The sequence below is a fragment of the Asparagus officinalis genome, chromosome 10 (genome assembly GCF_001876935.1).
Source record: "Asparagus officinalis chromosome 10, Aspof.V1, whole genome shotgun sequence".
Lineage (NCBI taxonomy): Eukaryota > Viridiplantae > Streptophyta > Magnoliopsida > Asparagales > Asparagaceae > Asparagus > Asparagus officinalis.
The window spans coordinates 22,430,039-22,452,466 of NC_033803.1; the positions used below are offsets into that span (position 1 = coordinate 22,430,039).

General features: G+C 32.2%; 1 protein-coding gene across 11 annotated transcripts; it reads right to left on the reverse strand.

The window, feature by feature from the left end:
• Positions 10,149 to 12,918, reverse strand: LOC109825665. 11 transcript variants are annotated; one of them, XR_002243063.1, is made up of 6 exons: positions 12,865 to 12,918; positions 12,512 to 12,587; positions 11,975 to 12,225; positions 11,765 to 11,889; positions 10,507 to 11,521; positions 10,149 to 10,464 (listed from the first exon to the last, which is right to left on the reverse strand). XR_002243063.1 is itself a non-coding variant. In XM_020392529.1 (4 exons), exons 1-4 carry the CDS (start codon positions 12,893 to 12,895, stop codon positions 10,333 to 10,335), a joined length of 309 nt encoding a protein of 102 aa, XP_020248118.1. In that variant the 5' UTR covers positions 12,896 to 12,912; the 3' UTR covers positions 10,149 to 10,332. The 11 variants fall into 11 exon arrangements, 1 of the variants encoding a protein (XP_020248118.1); XR_002243057.1 differs by having other exon boundaries at positions 11,975 to 12,428; XR_002243062.1 differs by having other exon boundaries at positions 10,149 to 10,381; positions 10,507 to 10,576; positions 11,172 to 11,521; positions 11,975 to 12,587.

A 22,428-nucleotide genomic window follows, 5' to 3' on the forward strand; every position in this document is an offset into this window, starting at 1 on the left:
AAGGAGGAGAGATGATAAATAAAAAAAATTTCTCTAGGCGCTATTCTATAGGCTGCTCAGGACAGTGCTGCAAAAAAGGGAATTGTCGGCCACCTCTGGCACACTGTCGGCCACACTCGGGCCACTGTCGCCACACTCGGGGTGGCCGTCACTGTGCCTAGCCACCGTTGGGGTGGCTCGGCTCATGCCGAGCCACCCAAGGTGGCTCGGCCAGCGAGCCACCCGAGGGTGGCTCGGCATTGCCGAGCCACCTTGGGGTGGCTCGGCCACCGAGCCACCTCAAGGTGGCTCGGCTAAGGCCGAGCCACCTTGGGGTGGCTCGGCTTTGGCCGAGCCCCGCGCGGCGGTGTTTTTCCGACTTTTTCGAGTCGTTTTCTGTGTCTCGTTTGTCCGTGTTTCGGTTGACCTGAGACTCTGATTTGATGGTTTGATTTGGCAGTAATTTGATTCCTGATTGGCAGTAATTTGGATTCCTGATTTGGCAGTAAATCGGCTTCTGAGTTCGAGTCGAAATTTGATCTTGATTCGATCGTGATTCGTCCGAGTCCGCTCTCGTTGGATGACTCGTTGATTCCTCAACTCATTGATTCTGGCACGCGGCGGGTGGATTCATTCCGTCGCTTCCGTGCGATTCGTCGATCTCGTCGCCTCGTTGGCTTCGTCGGTTTGTGCCGAGCTATGCTAAGGACCTATAAGCGATTTTATATGCCTACAATTAATAACAGAATTTTTTTTATTATTTTTTATTTGTAATTTATGTCATTTTAAGTAATTAATAAAATTATTGTTTTTATTATTTTCTTATTTTTTTTATAATTTAAAATTTAAATGAAATTGAAAAATTTTGGAAAAAAATTAAAAAAAATAAAAAAAAAGAAAATCAGTCGGGCCAGCCCGGAACCCGGCCCGGGCCCGGACTCGGCCCAGGGTACCCGGGTCCGGGTCCGGGTTCCGGTTTTGACTTTCCGGGCCGGGCCGGGCCGGGCCGGCCCGGATGGACAGGCCTAGATATACCTCTTTTTGTCAACACTCTTTTGATGAAAAAATAATTAGCAATTTTATTCAAAGATCGTTTGATTCGAAGTTATGTTCATATTTCTGATAAAAATAAAAATAATAACAGATTAAATTGCACATATATCATCTATGTTATCATAAGTTCATAACGCATCCCTTATAATTCCCTAAGTTTGATATTAACGAATAGACCCTCCATACTATCACACCTTACTCCATCCTCGTCATCAAAAGTCATCTCCACCACAAAACCTCACCGAAGACGGTGCGCCGTTCACCAAAGAGGAGGCAAGATTATGAAAGGACAGCGGCGGAATCAATTTACTTCCAAGAGGCCTATCTACGTACCATTATCAAATTCAAAAAGTAATAAATGACGTAGCAAGATAATACACGGAGTATATTTGACCCAGAATAATATTCATATATGTATCGGTTACTTTAATTGGATATAAATACTATCCACGCTTATATCCTTATTTGCCTTTCTTATTCTCCACCGGATCATTGTATTTGCTCAACAAAGAGAAGGGAAAAAAAAGAGTCAACGCTAATGCACTCCTAATACTGATATAAGTAGGGTTGTCCAAATAGGCCAGCCCAGAAATCTAGGTTCAGGACAGGCAAAAAGGGGGACCCAGACCCGGGCTCGCCGAGTCCGAGTCCAGATCATAGCCAAGAACGGGTCGAGCACGAGGCCGGCTTGATTATTTTTCTCTTTTTTTGGCTTAAAATTTGTTTTTGCAAAAAAAAATGAAATTTCAAGATTAATTTAAAATAAAATATTCAAAACTTTGATAAAAATTCAATCATATTATTAATCACTTGTAATTATACAATTTATAAATACAAATATCATAGAAATTAAAATGATAAAAAATAAATTCTTTATTATTAACCATTAACAATTATAATTTTTTTTGGAATTTGTCGCATCACAAAAAATGAATACATCCCAACCAGGTTGGCACCTTCTCATCTATATCACTATCATTTATAACTCTTTTCAAAATAATTTATCATAAATTTAAAGCTAAGAAATAAAAATTACAAACTAATAAGTAATTTCTACTCACTATCTTTATCTCCTATTGTCAATTCATCAAGTCTATCTTCAATACTAGTCATCTGATTGATGCATTGAGTTCTTTTCTCGGATCTTCACCAATCTTATAAGCACATTACCGCCTGTACAGTAGATGAATCTAGCAATGTTCTGTGGTCGTTGATCAAACGTCGTGATGTGCTGAAGGCAGATTTCGAAGCTACTGTAGAAACATACATTGTTAATAAGTTACGAGCCATGATAGAAAGTATAGAATATGAAATTGTTACATATACTCTCCACCATTGCGAAAATATCAAAATTATTATTTTGAGTATTAACTAAAAGTGCAAACAAATATTGTTTAAGTTTAGAAACTTTCCTTGATGATGATCCAAATCCAAATCTAAAGCTACCAATTAGCCTCGCTATCATTAATTGCCTATTAAAACACTTACCTTTGTCCCGGCTTGAACTCGTAGAAGCAGAAGCTATAGGTTGATGTGTTCTTACACCATATCTACTTGCATATACCTCATATAATCTTTTAAAATAATATGTAATAGTGTTATGATGAGTAAGAGCAGTAACTGTTGGATATATTGACCCCAATATATAGTTTTGATGATAACAATTTATATATTATGTGCATTATTATGTACTAACATATCAATACAGATATCAACATCAAATATAATCAAGATATGTGAACAAAATACAGAATGAGTTCAAGGCAACAAGAAGTAAAGAAGAAGAAGTGCATAAACGTCATAATATAATTTTTACATTTTCTTTACTTAGATTTATTGTACAAGCCTTGATCACTCATAACACATACACACACATAGTGTTTAGAACACACTAACACATACTTAGTGTGTGGTTAACAATAGAAATCTCATATGTTAACCATTAGAGTTTATAGATAAAGAACGAGTCTCAAAATATTTCATATATCTTATATTTATCCCTTAGTAATCGACCAATAAGAATAGTAGTCGACTACTAAAGCCTTGGTCAAAATATCAGTTTCTATCATTTTACAGTGTAGTCGACTAATACATATTGTAGTCGACTATTAAAGACTTAGACAGAAGTCTAACTTCTGTGAAATTACAGTGTAATCGACTACGAGGAGTTATAGTCGACTATTAAGAGTCAATTTAAAATTCTAGAAACTCTGTCTTTACAGTGTAGTCGACTAATGATTATAGTAGTCGACTACTAAAAAATAATCTGACTTCACAGAGTCTGTTTTGACTCAGTGTAGTCGACTACTAAGCATTGTAGTCGACTACAGATACAATTTTTCTAGATTTTAGAATTTGAATTTATGATTGTTTATAGCCGTTTGTGCACGTTATTTAGGTTTAAAATTTTGTTTTTTCAGAGGCTATAAATAGGTATTAAAGTTCAGAATTTACCACCAATATTCATACATATAAGATCAACCTTTTGTGCAAATTCAAGAGTTCAAAAATTCAGATTTTCAGTCTAAGTGTTCATAAAAGTGATTTCTGAGATTGTCATTGATCTTCATCATACATACAAAGAGTTTAGATATTAATCAGAGATTAAAAGAGTTTCTAAGCCACTGCTACACAATACTTACACTTCAAGGCTTATAGAAATTGTATTCTGTCATCAAAGAAGGTTACTCTCGGGTGTGAGAGGTGATTTCTTGGTTTAGAGATTGTTACAATTTGCATGATCTTGCAAATTGATTAGGTTTGCTTTTGATTTTGTAATAGTTTTTCAAAATCATAGTGGAATTCTCAAGCGAGATTTGTTTGGGGACTAGATGTACACCCGGGGTGGTGAATCTTCTGTGTTTGTGATTGCTCAAATTTTTGTGATTGTTGCTATTCTTTCCTTGTAATTTATAATCTACTTTGCAAATTTCTTAAAGGAATAATATTCACCCCCTCTAGTGTTTAGTGTGTATTAGATCAGATCCTACACTTGGTATCAGAGCATGGTGAAAGATGGCAACAACAAATACATCACAATTCAAAGAGGAACATTCCACACAACGACCACCACTGTTCGATGGTACAAACTATAACTATTAGAAATGTCGGATGAGATATATACCTCCAATCTCTTGGCTACGAACTTTGGAACATTGTTGAGATTGAATTCACAAAGCCAACCACTCCTTACACCGAATGGACTGTTGTTCAAAGAACAAATATAAATCAGAACTCAAGAGCAATGAATGTGTTGTTTTGTGCCTTGGACAAGAACGAATTCAATCGAGTGTCTACCTCTACATCAGCACATCAAATTTGGCATACTCTTAAGGTAACACATGAAGGAACTAACAAAGTTAAAGAAACAAAAATTTCTGTTCTTGTTCACATGTTCTAACTATTCAAGATGAAACAAAATGAGACTATCATGGAGATGTTCACAAGATTTATAGATATTACTAGCTCATTAATTGGACTTGGCAAAGAATACACTCAAGTTGAGATGGTAAGGAAAATCCTAAGAACACTAACTCTAGAATACAAGAAGAAGACTACAGATATTGAAGAGGCCAATAATCTTTCAACTCTCACCGTAGAGAACCTTATCGGAAATCTTATGGCATATGAATTTCAACTTGAAGATAGAAAGAAGGATGATGAACCAAAAAAGAAGAAGATACTTACCTTCAATGCATCCTCCGACACCAAAGAATATGACAAAGATGATGAGGATATTGCATTGATTATGAAGAAATCAAACGATTCTTAAAGAAAGGTAAGTTTAAATCAAAAAATTTTAAGAATACTAATGATTCTTCTTTGTGCTTCAATTGTAATAAGCCAGTACATATAAAGAAGGATTGTCCACTTCTTAAGTCAAAATCAAAGTCCATCAATACCAACAACTTCAACAACTTCAAGAAGAAGAAGAAGAAGGCTATGGTCGTGACTTAGGATGATAGTGATAATTTATCATCCGAGGACGAAGAAGGAGAAAAAGAAGAATCCGCCCACCTGTGCTTCATTGCACAAGAAAATGAAGTAAATGGTTCTTTAGACAATGAAGAATTATTAGATGCTTTTAATGAATGTTATATTAAATTTAAAGATTTAAATATTAATTACAAGATTTTAAAAAATAAAAATGAAAGATTAAACATAGAATCTGTTTCTTCAAATTCTACACAAATTGAAGATTTGAAGGAATTAAATGACAAATTATTTTCTGAAAATAGATTATTAACTAAAAATAATGTTTATCTTAAATCTGAATGCAATGTTATGAAAAATAAAATTTTAGATTTAGATAATAATGTGGTTTCTCTTAAACTCAAATATGAAGAGTTGTTTTTAAATGTAAATAAGTTTAATAAAGGAAAAGAAGACTTAACTATTTTATTAACTTTTTAAAAGTTTTTATCAAAAATTTGGTTTAGGATATGTTCATGAGAAGAATGATAATGTTAATAGAACACATCATGCATCATCCTCTATGACTAAAAATGTTAGTAAATTCCATGCGCCATTATCAAGGAATATACATGCTAAAAATAATCATGTTTTATCTATGTTTATTTGGGTGACTAAAAACACAAGTTTGCATGAAAGAAATACTTATATTTCAAATTTTAAGAAAAACATATATAATTCCACTAATTATATTTATGTTAACAAGAGAAAACCAAATTCCAAGTGGATTTGGTCCCCTAAGTGCTAATTCAATGGACCCAACATAAAAGGGTATCAATGTTTACATGTCTATATTTTAGGTACCTCAAAAAGAAAAGAGGATACTAGATAGTAGATGTTCCAAACACATGATCGAAAATACTCAAATGTTGTTTTTAGTTTAATACAAAAAGGGAGGAACTGTAACTTTTGGAGACAAAAACAAAGGTCAGGTAATTAGTGTTGGAACCGTAGGTAACGTTGATAAACCACTAATAGATAATATTTTATTAGTAGATGGTTTAAAATAAAATCTTCTAAGTATAAGTCAATTATGTGATAAGAATTTTAAAATTGTTTTTGAAAAAGATTTATGTCTTATCTATGATAATGATTTAACAAATATTTTATTTAAAAAGGAAGTAGAAAGAAAGATATATATGTTTTATCCATAAATTTTTATTCCAATGATCATTGTTTAGTTGCATCAATTGATGATTCATTATTATGGCATAAAAGATATGGACATATTAATATAAAAAATATTTTACGTATTTCTAAACATAGTTTAGTAAATAGTTTGCCTAAAATTATAAATAATAAAAATCATTTTTGTGATGCATGTCAATAAGAAAAAAAAGACATAAATCAACTTTTAAATCTAAAGGTGTTGTTTTTACAAGTAGACTACTAGAATTATTACATATGGATTTATTTGGTCCTTCTAGAATTGTATCTTTAAATGGAAGTAGATATGTATTTGTCATTGTTGATGATTATTTAAGATTTACATGGGTTATGTTTTCAAAGCATAAAAATGATGTTTTTAATGAGTTTTCTACATTTTTTAAAAAAGATACAAAATCAAAAATCCGCTACCATTGTCACTATTAGAAGTGATCATGGTGATGAGTTTGAAAATAAATTATTTTTTAATTTTTATAATAAAAATGTTATTTTACATGAATTTTTCTTTCCTTACACTCCACAACAAAATGGAGTTATTGAAAGGAAAAATAGAACTTTACAAAAATATGCTAGAACAACGTTATGTGATTCTAAACTTTCTAAATATTTTTAGGCAAAAGAAATTAATACTACATGCTATGTTTTAAATAGAATTTTATTATGATCTATTTTAAATAAAACAAGTTTTAAATTATTTTACAACCGTATTTCTAAAGGTTCATATTTTAAAGTTTTTGGATGTAAATGTTATATATTAAATACAAAAGAAAATTTAGATAAGTTTGATTCAAAATCTGATGAAGGTATTTTTGTAGGTTATTCTATGCATAGTAAAGCTTATAGAATTTTTAACAAAAAGACTTCTACAATAGAAGAATCAATGCATGTTTCTTTTGATGAATCTTATGTTAATACTAGTGATGATAATAATGATGATGATGATGATGATATTAATGATCAGCCATCTCCTATTATTATTAATGATTCTAATGATACTAATATTTTACCTAAAGCATATGTAGAAGTTAGAAATCATCCACATGATTTGATCATTGGTGATATTTCTCGTGGTGTTCAAACTAGATCACAATTGGATTTATATAGTCATGTTGCTTTTGTTTCTACAATAGAACCTAAAAATATTAAAGAAGCATGTAAAGATGATTATTGGATTGTAGCTATACAAGAGGAACTCAACCAATTTACAAGAAATAACGTTTGAGATCTTGTGCCTAGACCTCAAGATAAATCCATTATAGGAACCAAATGGATATTTTGAAATAAACTGGATGAATCTGGACAAGTTATTAGAAACAAAACCAGATTGGTCGCACAAGGTTATAATCAAGAAGAATGCATTGATTATGATGAAACCCATGCACCAGTTGCTCAATTATAATCTATTAGAATTTTACTTGCATTTGTATATTTTATGGATTTTAAACTATTTCAAATGGATGTTAAAAGTACTTTTTTAAATGGTTTTATTAAAGAAAAAGTTTTTGTAGAACAACCTCCCGGATTTAATCATGAAAGTTTTTCAAACCATGTTTTTACACTTAAGAAAGCTTTATATGGTCTTAAATAAGCACCTCGCGCTTGGTATGATAGACTAAAGAAATTTCTTTTGACTTCCGGATTTGAAATTGGGAAGGTTGACTCTACACTATTTATTAAGAAAATAAATAAAGATATTTTGTTAATTCAAATATATGTAGATGATATTATATTTGGTTCTACTAATAATGATCTTTGTCAAACATTTGCTAAGACAATGTAGGATGAATTTAAAATGAGTCACATTGGTGAACTCAACTTCTTCCTTGGACTACAAATCAAACAATTAAAGAAAGGAATATTCATCAACCAAAGCAAATATGCAAAAGAATTACTCAAACGCTTTGGGATGGACAATACAACAAGCAAAAGAACTCCAATGAGTACAACTACATCTCTTGACAAGGATGAGAATGGTAATAATGTTGATCAAAAATAATATCGATGTATGATTGGATCACTTCTTTATCTTACCGATAGTAGACCCGATATAATGTTTAGTGTTTGTTTATGTGCTAGATTTTAACCTATTCCTAAAGAGCCACACCTTAAAGCAGTAAAAATAATTTTTAGATATCTTAAAGATACTACAGATTATGGTTTATTTTATCCTAAGAATAGCACATTTGATTTAATATCATATAATGATGCTGATTTTGCCAGGTGCAAATACGATAGAAAAAGTACAAGTGGTACATGTCACTTTTTAGGATATTCACTTGTATCTTGGTTTAGTAAAAAGAAAAATTCAGTATCATTATCAACAACTGAAGCAGAATATATTACTGCAAGTTTTGCATGTGCTCAAGTTCTATGGATAAAACAAACATTATCTGATTATGGTATAGTTTGTCTCACATCCTCCATAATGTGTGATAATACTAGTTCTATTGATTTATCTAAAAATCCTATTCAATATTCACGTACAAAATACATTAACATTAGACATCATTTCTTACGTGATCATGTGCTTAAAGGTAACATTTCATTAGATTTTATATCTACCGATAAACAAATTGTAGATATATTAACAAATTATTAAAAGAAGAAATTTATGTTAAATAAAGAAGAGAATTAGGTATATGTTCAATATATTTAAATTAATTTTTAAGATCAATACATATGCATACACAACCTTAATATTCGACTAATTAGGTTAGTAGTCGACTACATGCACACATTTTGCATATATGACATTATGTTTATTACAGACTAGTCGACTGATAAAGATAGTAGTGACTAATCTGAAGTGAAAACAAATATACAGATTTATGTCGATTATAGACTAGTCGACTAATAGTGTTAGTAGTCGACTAATCAAAGTTCAACTCGATTTACAGAACTTTGTCAACTACAGAGAAGTCGACTAATTATCTTAGTAGTCGACTACTTAAATAGCAGTTTTCACATGTATGTGTTTTTTGAGCATATTGGATCCTTTACCCACCAAACCCAATACCCAATACCCATTAAACTTAAGTCAAATTGATCTCAACCACTCATTTTTTATCTAATCAAACCTAGCCCTAAATCAACTTCTATTGAGATTAAACTATGTCCATACATTTGAATTCATGTTTTAATCTTAGCCATTGATTTTTCATATACGAAAACTATCCTAAATAAATAACTACCCACTCCCTCACTCTCCTAAAACTGTCAGGAACCCTCTCCCCTCTTCAGGACCGAATCCAGGTTAGGGCATCTTCACTCCTTTCATTTTTTTTCCAAAATTTTCCTCAAGTTCCTTATTTTTCTTGAGTTTGTCAGTTCTTGTAGTCGACTACAACCTCCATTAGCCGACTACTAACATCTTCTAGGGCATCTACAGTTTGAGTAAGTCTCCTACACTTGATCTTTTAAAATTTCTTACTTGAATCATGTCTAGATCTAAGAGATCAAGATCTGGTCCTTCAAATGTTGTTGAAAACTACTCAATGTACTTAAAAGATCCTAGTTTGCTTGCACAATTTAAAGAATTCCAAACCTTCACTACACCACCTGAAATCATCTATAGCGGCCGAAAAACGCTATGGTATTATTTCATAGCATTTTAACCAGCGCTGTGTCAGAACCCGCTATAGTAGGTCTGTGGCTTTACATAGCGCTTCCCCAAACGCTATCAAAAAGGTTCCAACCATAGCGTTTTTATGTAGCTATAAAAGGGTATTCAATAGCGTTTCTGTATTGCTATGACGAATATCTTTCATAGCGGTTGAAAAATGCTATTAGTTAGTTTTCATTCATAGCATTTCAACGCTGCTATTGTCTTACATTTGATAGCGTTTGAGTTACTACAATGGCGTTTCAGCGAATGTTGTCTTTCTTCTTTTAATAGCATTTCAACAATTGTTTCCACTTCTTATAGCATTTCAGTTGTGCCTATAAACCTTTGAGGTTGAACTAGAAATAGCTTCCAATTATGACAATCATAAAAGCAAATATTTCATTTAAAGGTTCAAACTGATACATAACCAAGTTGTAGCATACAAGAAAAGTCAACACAAATGTGCTTAAAAACAAATACTAGTCTTTGGATAATCCAACATGGAGTACAAAAAATTAACCATAGTACACAGAACAACAAAAACTAACTTTGATGCATTACATATGACTTAGGAGACTCATCATCTTCAGTAATTGAGTACTAGTACTGCTGCAAAAACAGAAATTAACAACACCAATAATCATTGAGCACATAAAGTTTATGACAAATTGATTCGTGAAAGAACAGACCTGGGGGTACACAGAAACAAATTGATTCGTGAAAGAACAGACCTGGGGGTACACAGAAGCAAGATATGATGCTTCTCTGGAAAATGGATAAGATGCATGCAAAAGAACAACTCTACATTTGGAAAATGGATAAGAAGGTTTCATTTAGTACTCTATTAGAATTTAGCTGGAAGGGTAAATCGCTCCTTTAAACATAGGGGAAAAAATCATCAACGTCTACCAATATAAATCATGGGAATCAAATATATATGTATCATCCTGAAAAGAACAATGAAATATTAGGACTACAGTTTTTGGAACCTAGTAAATGCTAGAAGACTTCATTCTTATTTGGGTCATCTTTAGCTTATGTGGGCAGAGATAGTTGATAGCTTAAAGCAAGCAACCTGCAAATGCTAGAAGACTTCATTAATACTTTCATTCCACTTGTATTCAATCAATAAATTCCTGGCTTTGAGTTTAATTCACTTAGGGCAATAGTCTATATGTTTAGAGTTCAAAACATTAAGAAGATTAATTTCATCAGTCAGATTGTTGCCTATATTGCGTGCATATGTCTAAGAATGTATTGAACTGTAACAAATAGAAGCAAAAAGAAACTACTTACAATACTATGAATGGAACACAAGTAACACATATAGAGATCAAAATATGTTATGCACTATGAAAACTTAAATTGTAGAATAAACTTAAGGAGAAAATATTACTTTATCTAGTGAGTCCCTTCTCCTCCTTGCAGTTTCTGGCTCAAAAGCCTTTGCTACACTTAATGTCTTTTTACTCAGATGGTCCCTAATAGCACCGGTCACGGATAGAGGTGTTCTCGTAGAATACAGAGTAAGGCTGGATCTTTTGCAAACTGGTGATTCAAATGACATGTTTTCATCAGAAAGACCAATCGACTCAAAAAGCTCTTTTGTTATGCTCTGCCGCTTTACAGGAACTGAGTTTAAGTTTAACTCAGACATCTGTTGAGATATGCATTCAGAAAGATGCTCGACTGCTGCTAATTGTGAGTTTAGTGTGTTATAGACACTCTGCAAAGATTGTTTTTTGCCTGCAAGTAGATATTAGAGAGTCACACTTAAGTAATACTCTTTGGGATCTGATGTCAGCCTCACATGTCACGATAATTAGAAATAAACTATGGTAGATTTAATTTGCTATGCTAAAATTAGGAAATTGCTATATAAACATTTTCATCAAATAAACAATACAACACCAGTTTGTCTATTAAAGAAAACACTATAGGCTTTAAAAAATATCACATAGCAAATCTGCATTTCCATTTGTATCATACCTTACACGCAGAGAACCACTCTGGAAAGTTGTATGACCTAATGAAGTTCTACCACTTCCACCAAATCTATTTATCTCAAGAGTGTGGAAATGTCTCTCCAGTTCAATGATCTGATTTGTCAAATTCTGCATGAAAAATGCACATTCACCGAGTTCAGAATTATAAATTGAATTATTAAAATCCAACATGATTGAAAGGTACATGCTTAACCTGATTTGCATTTAAAATATTCTGGCGTTTCGCTTCAATTTCAGGATTCAACTTCTGTTGGTTCCATATGTCCCAATATTTTCTATTAGAAGCTTGTTCGACTATGCCTTTCAAGTAGCCTTGCCGAGTTGAAAGTGCACAATGAAAAGTTTAGAGGCTCCAGATTTAAACCTCTTCCTTATCAGCTAAATATGTTTCAACTTGAAAGATAGAAGCATAGAGTAACAGGTAGATGTTTGAAGAAATAGCAACTGCAAATATAAATAAGCTTGATCATAGAATACATGATGGAATCAATAGGCAACCCCTTAGGAGTTGCTTAAGAGTTACTGGATCAATTTGCTCAACATTTTAACTTAAATCCAGTTTTTCGGCCCCATGCGAGCAACAATCAACCTGATAACTTACTCTAACAACTGTTGCATTAGCACATGATTCATTATCAATTACAACCCTAACATGGAACAAATTAAAGAAATTAGAAGATTGAAAGTAAATGAATAAAAGAATAGACCAAAAAAACCAAAAGATGCAAACCTTGGTGGGTTCATTCTCTGAATGAATTTTTCGTACTCATCGTCACTGTCCCAATGAGAACTCATCAAATCTGTCTCTGTAAAATTAAACCCAAAAAATGGAAAGAAATTTAATTATCAATCAACAAAAAAGATACCCTAATGCCCATATTAAAAATCCCCAAAATGAATCAACAACATAGAGAACCAATTAAAACCAAATAATTAATTCTTGTAAAATCACAAAATCAACTCGACAAGAAAATATTTTTAGAGGAAAACCGATTGAAGACATCAAAATAATTGATGGGTCCATTCTATAATCATTAAGAATTAGAAAGGGAATGGATTAAAATTGAAAGAAAGAAGAATTACCCATTTGAGAGAAAGGAATCGATAGGGTCATTGAGAGATCAAACAGGTAGTGAGGATACGGCCACGGCGGATCTGATAGCCAGGATCGATCCGATGGGGTACTCGTCCCATTCCATGGATCTGATGTCGCCCTTCACCACCTCGAGATCCAGCGGAGCACAGGGGTACACAACGGCGCGGTCGCCTAGAGTCTATCGCCTAGGGTTCATCATCACGAGATCGTTCAGACCGCTCAGCACTTCTCCCTGATTCCCAAAAAAAGAAAAAAGGGGGAAAAACTAGGGTTTGAGATTTCGACGAGAGGAAAAGGATCGGGGATTTGATAGGAGAGGGATCAAAATAATTGGGGGGTAATAAAATTTTGGGCCTGTTTTAATTTTCAGTCTCCCGCTTTACTTTTCAACGCGTCAGAACAAAAAAAAATTACGATCAACTACTTATAACGTTTAAAATTTTTCAAACGCTATCAAAAAATAAGGCACATAGAATTTATAGCACTTACAACATAAACGCTATAAAAAACAGCTTTGTTGTAGTGCTTTAAGATACTACCTGATCGTTTTGTTAAGTTTGAAACTTTGTAACTCATAATTTCAGTGCATATTTTGAAAATATTGGATCACTAGAGTTATTTTCTTCTGAAAATAAAAAAAACTCCATTATCCTCTTTTAGTTTAATTGTTTTACATAAATATCACTCGTCTTGAAACTGATAACAAATTTGACATACTCAATACTCTTGTTAAGGGAGTTGAGATTAATCTAATTCCTAAAAAATTGGAAATATTTCAATATCCCTTACCAAGGTGGTAGTCTTAGTAGTGTCAAAATGTCGGATGAAAATTTACTTTCGAATCATATCTTTCTTCCCGGACAAGGAAAACCTCTAAATCATTCAAACAAACTTAGACTCATTCCTAGGTTTATCGCTCGTATCCTTGCTTATAATTTGTATCCAAAAACCGGGTGTTTTCATTTCATCTCACTAGATTTAGCCAATGTCATGTATGCCATAATGGCAAAGATACAAGTGAATTAGACTGAGATTTTCTATGAGAATCTTTTAGTTATACCAAGAGGATTTCTTCCTTATGGTGCATTTTAAACCAAAATTTTAAAAAAAAAATTGTGTTGAACTTGACTCTGAAAACTCCGTGGTTCGTTCTGTTGAATTCTTTGATTCCAATGTCCTAACTAGGATGAAGTTAACAAACTTTGAACTTCATGACCAAAATCCCAAGATGAGCCTCACCCTCCTCAAGAACAAATCCTACAAGAAATTCCATAATCATCTCATCATGCAAGCCCCTTCTCAAGTCACATACCACCCCCAATGCAAACTAATCCCTCATGCTTCTCAGATGCTTAATATAATACCCTTTCTGCGTGCATCCTCGGTTTAGAAACTGGGCAATAATCAATATATACTCAGAACTCATGCATTTTAAGAAATCAAGAAGAGATAAACAAGAAGTTGGATAACTTGGATCTGAAGCTCAGTGCATATTTCCAAGGACATCCACCTCCTCTAGGTCCTTCATGTTAGAGGAGCATGCATGCATCTCATGTAGTACTTTGATTAGTTTCATGTTTATGTCAAAAACTATGTCATAAGTTGGTTTATTTATTTATGTCACAAACTATGTGGTAGTTGCTTAAGACTTATGTATTATGTCGTAAGTTGCTTTATATGTTTAAGACTATGTACCAATTTGTGTTAATGTTGCTACTATGTTTACTTTATGCTTAGTATGATTTATGCATTAGTTGTGTTCATCAGCTAAATATTCCAAACAGATTATGACGATGGAAGTTATCAAACTATTGGTCTTTATGGCAAGTATTTGCTTACCTATTTGGATGGGTGAAGTAATGGACTATGTTCACAATTTAGATGACCTTTTGAAGTGTTAGCTCATGAAGAAGAAATACTTGCATGTTTAGAATAAATGTTTAATTCTTTTTGCTAATGACAAAGGGGGAGAAAATATTGAAATATATGAATTTCAGTGACTCTTATATGCTTTTATGCAGGGGGAGTAAGTATATAATGTTCATAAGTGTTTAATTCTTTTGTGATATACTTACATATGCATAAATTGTTTGTCATCATCAAAAAGTGGGAGACTGTTGGATATATTTACTCCAATATATAGTTTTAATGATAACAACTTATATACTATGTGTATTATTATGCACTAACATATCAATGCAGATATCAGCATCAAATATAATCAAGATATGTGAACAAAGTGCAGGATGAGTTCAAAGCAACAAGAAGTAAAGAAGAAGAAGTGCATAAACGTCATAATATAATTTTTATATTTTCTTTACTTATATTTATTGTACAAGCCTTGATCACTCACAACACATACACACACATAGTGTTTTGAACACACTAACACATGCTTAATGTGTGGTTAATAATAAAAATTCCTTATGTTAACCATTAGAGTTTATAGATAAAGAATGAGTCTCAAAATACTTCATATATCTCATATTTACCCCTATGTTAACCATTAGAGTTTATAGATAAAGAATGAGTCTCAAAATACTTCATATATCTCATATTTACCCCTTAGTAGTCGAAGAATGAGTCTCAAAATACTTCATATATCTCATATTTACCCCTTAGTAGTCGACCAATAAGAATAGTAATCGACTACTAAAGTCTTGATCAAAATATCAGTTTCTGTCATTTTACAGTGTAGTCGACTAATACATACTGTAGTCGACTATTAAAGACTTAGACAAAATTCTAGTTTCTGTGAAATTACAGTGTAGTTGACTACTATGAGTTATAGTTGACTATTAAGAGCCAGTTTAAAATTCCAGAAACTCTGTCTTTATAGTGTAGTCGACTAATGACTATAGTAGTCGACTACTAAGAAATAATCTGACTTCACAAAGTTTGTTTTGACTCAGTGTAGTCGACTACAAATATAGTTTTTCTAGATTTCAGAATTTGAATTTATGATTGTTTATAGTCATTTGTGCACGTTATTTAGGTTTAAAAATTTATCTTTTCAGAGGCTATAAATAGGTATTAAAGTTTAGAATTTGCCACCAAAATTCATACATATAAGATCAACCTTTTGTGCAAATTCAATAGTTCAAAATTTCAGATTTTCAGTCCAAGTGTTCATAAAAGTGATTTTTGAGAATGACATTGATGTTAATCATACATACAAAGAGTTTAGGCATTAATCAGAGATTAAAAGAGTTTCTAAGCCACTGCTGCACAACACCTACACTTCAAGGCTTATAGGAATTGTGTTCTTTCATCAAAGAAGGTTACTCTCGGGTGTGAGAGGTGATCTCTTGGTTTAGAGATTATTGCAATTTGCATGGTCTTGCAAATTGGTCAGGTTTACTTTTAATTTTATAATAGTTTTTTTAAAATCATAGTGGAATTCTCAAGCTGGATTTGTTTAGGGACTGGATGTACACCCGGGGTGGTAGAACCAGTATAAATCTTTTGTGTTTGTGATTGCTCAAATTTCTGTGATTGTTGCTATTCTTTCCTTGCAATATATAATCTACTTTGTAAATTTCTTACAGGAATACTATTCACCCCCTCTAGTGTTTAGTGTGTATTAGATCATCTCCTACAGTAATAGTCTGGTCATCATCAATATCTATTATCATATTCTCATATAAAGAATTTAATAAAATTTGAAGGCCAACATCCTTCAAACATAGATCAATGAGAACCAGGATTATGTATAAAATACTTATTAAATTTACTTTTCGTTTAAAACCATATTTTCAAAATAATTATCCATACGATAATTAGTAAAAAAAAGTTTGAATACTTAGAACTTGTAAAAATAGCTTAAGTAATAGTTTAGTAATAACAACCAAATAATAACATTGTGGTTTCATAAAAAAAACTTGTAGCATCTCTTTTACACTACATATAACTATCCATTTTTCATCAGTTATTCTATATATACTATCAGAGCTAGAACTAAAAGCATATAAAACAAAAAAATTATTTATAATTTCTTAATAATCTATTGCTACATTTATATTATATAGGTGGAATTCCACCTGTGGATCAACATCATTTGGAATTAACTTGGGTTTAATTTTTTTTATTTTACATAATTTTTTTATCTTTTAAGTTTTTATTCAGAAGCATTAAGAGGATAAGCTATTGTTAGACCCTAGAGGGGGGTGATTAGGGTCTTATGCTAATCTATTCCGATTTTATACCAATTAAACTAATTAACAAGTTATCCTAGCAAGTATAAAATACAATAAGATATATGAGCTAGGATAAGCAATAAGAACAAAGGAATATATCCTAGTAATGAGATATATTATGAGATATATATGCAAGGATATGAAACTAACACAAGGGTAAACAATTTAAAACTAGATAGTGGGCAAACTAAATAATGAGACAATGACGATATGAGCAATGAACACAAATAAGAATAAATGCCAAGGCACACTCAAACACAATCAAATGATCACGGAGTTCGGACCTTCCGTCCTACGTCTCCGCTCCCCACTCCCAGGGAGAAATCCACTATCACAACCGGGTTTTCTACGCTCACCCGAATAACGTTTACACCTCACAATATCGATTTTTAACGTTTACTGATCAACGTTCACAATCACTCACAATGTCGGTTTTCAACGCTCACCGAAAACTTTACAACACTAACAATGTAACAACAAATATGTTCTCTATAATAGATGAGAACTCAATGTAGCTCACACTCAATTGTTACAACTCTCACCAACCCAAATATACTATGTATGAAAATACGATAAGCTCATATGGGTGTGTGTAACAATGAGAATAAATAAAATCTAACTGAAAAAGAACTAGCAATAAAATTGATATGAAATACAATAGTAAAAATGCTAGAAAATTGAGTTAAGGAAACTTCTCTATAAACACAAAGAGAGGATGATGAGATATTGAAGATGAACTCCTAAACAATTGATGTACGCTCCTCAAACCCCAAACTTAAAACAAACTAAACAAACTTAAACACTTATTAAACCTTGTTTAAAAACTTCTTGGGTGTATGGGAGAGGTAAATACAATGGGGTATTTATAACAACCCAAGACATCAGCCAAAACCCTAAGGAAATGACCAAAAACCCAAACAAAAACAGAATCTGGAAAAAGTCGTTACTGTGTAACGGTCGGATTTATAAGTCGACTTGCATTCGACTTAGTACAAGTCGACTTGCATTCGACTTATAGTAAGTCGACTTGAAAGTTCACATAAGTCGACTTGCAGATGAAAATAAACACACAGAAAATAGCTCATAAGTCGACTTGTAAAGTTCATAAGTCGACTTGGTCTAAGTCGACTTAACAGTTCGTATAAGTCGACTTGGTAGAAAGATTTTGCACATTCTAGAGCATTTCATAAGTCGACTTGTCAACCCTGATAAGTCGACTTATAAACGTACACAGGCACTGTTCATGCTGAAAATCTGTTTTTAAAAGTGTTTTTAAAAATAGCAAATAAATTCTAAAAAATATAAAACTTTGGGAAATGATTGTAGACATGATAATACACATGCTATAAAAACTAGTTTTTAAAAAGGACTTCCCAAATGAAAAATATCATCATTTTACAAATATGTCCAAAACATGAAAACATGATATACTTGAATTTTGATGTTTTGACATAAATAATGTTTTGAAACCCTATGAAATGATTTTATAGACTTAATAAAATATGTATACAATGATTGTTAAGTCCATAAACCAAAACTTGTGTATATATATAACTATATATATAAAAACCAAATATGTATGTGTATATATGATTGAGCTTAAAGTACTAACACACATAATATAAAACCTAAACTAAATATATCCAAGCTTGATTGATCTTCGATGTAGTTCAATTTGGTACACTTGCAGATGAAGCTATAACTTGGATTTTCAATTTGAATTGCATAGGCTTCACTCCACAATTCCGCCAACCTCCATTGGATTTGATCGTTGAAGCACAATCAATCCAACCTCCAACTCGTTGTTTGCCTAGAATAAATAAGAAAACACAAATACTAGACAAACAACATTAGATGTAAATTGTTTGCTAAACATCATCAAAACAAGAAGGCCAACAGCTATAGCCCTAACTTTTTCTATCATGAGTTTAACTTTATTAAATGCACTTTGAATAATTAAATTTAAAATATGATACATGTATCTAATATGAAAAATTTCACCATGATATGGCAATAGCAAAGATAATATGACATTATCTACAGCTATATTATTATTTCTTGCACTATCTAATAAAAGAGAAAATATTTTTTTTCAAATATTTCTAATTTAGAAAGTTCTTCCGTTGTTAAATTTGCAACATTAATGTGAATTATCAAATGCAATGGAAGAAACAACTCTTTTAAACATTTGCCAAGTATCATCAATCTAATGTGATGTGATACATAAATAGCTTGTTTGTGCTTTAGATGTCCAGATATCATAAGTTAGAAAAAAAAATTTATAGTTTAAGCCTTGAAAATAAGAAATTGCTTTTGTTTATTCCTTGTGATAATATTTCAAAATATCACGTTAACAAGATTGATGAGAATTTTTTTTAAATACAATATAAAAACCATCTCTAATCATATCTTCAACTTCATCATCTTCTACTAATTTAAAAAGAAAGTTTTTAAGAACAATAAACCTGATGATACATTTTCCAGCTTTAATTGCGTCGTAGTTCCAGGAACCGAGATTGCTGGAGATGGATGTTTGAGAGAGAATAGATTGACGGATGTCTCCTACAGATGTTGTCGCTTGAGCTTTGTTGTGTTTTTTCAAATGACGTTTGAGATGGTTGGTGTTGCTCTTATGATGAGCTTGAAAAATATGACCGCACAACTCACATTTAGCCTTCTCGGTAAGAAGTTCACCATGTTGATCCTTAGTGACTTTTATCTTCTTGAAAAAAAATTCACACATTGGATCTTGGCCTTTTAGCAGCTTTAGTTGTAGCATCATCACCACTATATTCGAGATCAACATCGGTAGAAAGAGTAGCTCCTGTAGATGTAGTAGGAATAGGACTCATTTCAAAATTGAGAGTTAGAACTTGCCCTTCATAATCGGAGGAGGAAATCATTTGATTAGAGAATTAGAGAGTATAAGAGAGAATAAGAGAGTATAAGAGAGAATAATGGAGTATTGGACCATCTCCAACGCAACGGCATTTTGAGGCAAAAAGTAGTTTTACCGCTGCGCGTGAGCTCCAACCCAGCGCCATTTTTTACCGTATTTTGGCGGTGATGAACAGCGCGACGCCATATTTGGCGTCACACTGTTCATCACCCCCACTACTGTTTTTTTTATTTTTTAATTTTTCAATTTTTTTTACCTCATACTTTTATATATTTACAATTTGACCCTAATTATTTCATTAAATGTATAAAACAACCCCAATAATATTTAAATTTTATAATTTTACCCCAATTGTATAATTTGGACAAAAATAAATTATTTTTTAAAAATAAAAATAATGCTAAAATTAAAAAAATATTATTATTAATTATAATATTAAAATCTAGATATTATAAGTAAAGTCCCATGAAATACAAAGAGCAATCCTAATATATAATTCAAATATAAATTACATATATGAAATATATAACATATAAAAACTGACACACATAATATAAAACTTTATTAAAATAAAACATAAAATACAAACTAAACATGGTGACGTTACATAAGATGGACAAGCAACTCTCAATAATCTGGTAGATCGGGGCCAGAGTGTCCAATATTATTGAAATAATTGCCAAAATTAGAAGCAGACCCTTGTTCTTGTTGATTTCTTTTTTGTATTATTTTAATCTGCTGAGCTCGAACGTACTCACGAACGTTTGGATCAGTAATGGAATTCAAATCTTTCATTATAATTTTTTATTCATCTCTATCTTTTTTCATGGCTATCTTTTCTCGTTCGATATCAAATGCTACTTGCTTGTCTAAGCTCGCCTTGTCTAACCTGTCTATAAGTCGGTTGTTGGAGGTCTCGATGGAGTCTACTACACTTGACTCATGATCATCATTTTTCCTTTTCAATTTGGCTTTTTTCACCCCAATAGGTCATTCAGATGGAGTAAATGATGACAGTCCAGGAGATGTTGATATAGGAGATTCTGGAGTGGGATTATCTGATTGTGACGAGTCGAAGTTCACACTTTAGGATTATCTTCGACCAACTTGTCTTGTTGTGGGGATATCATCTTTGAATTTTTCGAAATTTTTAACCATATTCCAGACATGATCAAATTTGAAACCTTTTTTGTACTTTGGTTCTTGCATAAATAACATATTTGCTCGAACTAACTGCAAATTATAGTGAACATCAAGTTATGTATTTCAAAAATAATAATAAAATTCAAACGATAATTAATAGAATACTTACAATATCTTCATCTAAAGCACCACTTGGATTCAGATTCTCTACTTGTCTCAAGCACGAATTTAATTTCCTTACTTCATTACTTATGATTTCCATTCGAGAACGAATTGATCGGCTCATACGCATCTCAAAATGCTGATCTCGAAGTTCATTGTATTTGTCCTCCACACGAAACCAAAATGCATCTCGAGACTGGTTTCTACCGATAATAGGGTCTTGAGAAATATCCAAGAATACTTGACAAAGGAGCACATCTTCAGTAATCGTGTATCCAGTTGATCGAACAGACATTTTTTTGTAAAAAGCGATTGGTTTGGAGATTAGAAATACTTTGAAGAAATACTTCGAATTGGGTGGTTTGAAGTAGAATTCGTGAATTTCGAATTGGGTGGTTTGAAGTAGAATTCGTGAATGTTATTTATAGCCAATCCAAATTTGTTTTTTTTGTTTGAATTTGAATTAATGTTATTTATAGCCAATCCAAATTTGTTTTTTTTGTTTGAATTTGAATTTGAATTTGAATTTGAATTGGTCAGTGGTTAACATTTGAAATTGAATCGTTTTGTACAAACTGATCAGCTTTACACATTGTCCAACATTATCGGTGGGAATTAATTTTTGAAATCAGGTCAGCTTTACACATTATCCAACGTATACGCAGCTCAACTTTCCTTGAATTGTGTGAAAGCTTTGTACGAGTGGGAATTGTTTTTTGAAATCAGGTTAGCTTTACACATTATCCAACGTATACACAACTCAGCTTTTCTTGAATTGTGTGAAAGCTTTATACGAGTGGGAATCATTTTTTAAAATCAGGTCAACTTTACACATTGTCCAACATATACACAGCTCAGCTTTCCTTGAATTGTGTGAAAGCTTTGTACGAGTGGGAATAATTTTTTGAAATCAGGTTAGCTTTACACATTGTCCAATGTATACACAACTCAGCTTTCCTTGAATTGTGTGAAAGCTTTATACGAGTGGGAATCATTTTTTGAAATCAGATCAGCTTTACACATTATCCAACGTATACACAGCTCAGCGTTTCTTGAATTGTGTGAAAGCATTTCCTAAAATCAGCTCAACTTTACACATTGTTCAATGTATACAGCTAAGCAAAGTTTTATAAATAGCATACTAGATTAGG

Excerpts from the sequence above, each read along its gene's own strand:
- LOC109825665 (XM_020392529.1), bottom strand. The coding sequence starts at position 12,895 with ATGACCCTATCGATTCCTTTCTCTCAAATGG. Across the intron at positions 12,588-12,864 it reads GATTCCTTTCTCTCAAATGG|AGACAGATTTGATGAGTTCT; the intron begins GTAATTCTTCTT and ends TTAATTTTACAG. Across the intron at positions 10,465-10,506 it reads TTGCTTCTGTGTACCCCCAG|GTCTGTTCTTTCACGAATCA; the intron begins GTCTGTTCTTTC and ends GTGTACCCCCAG.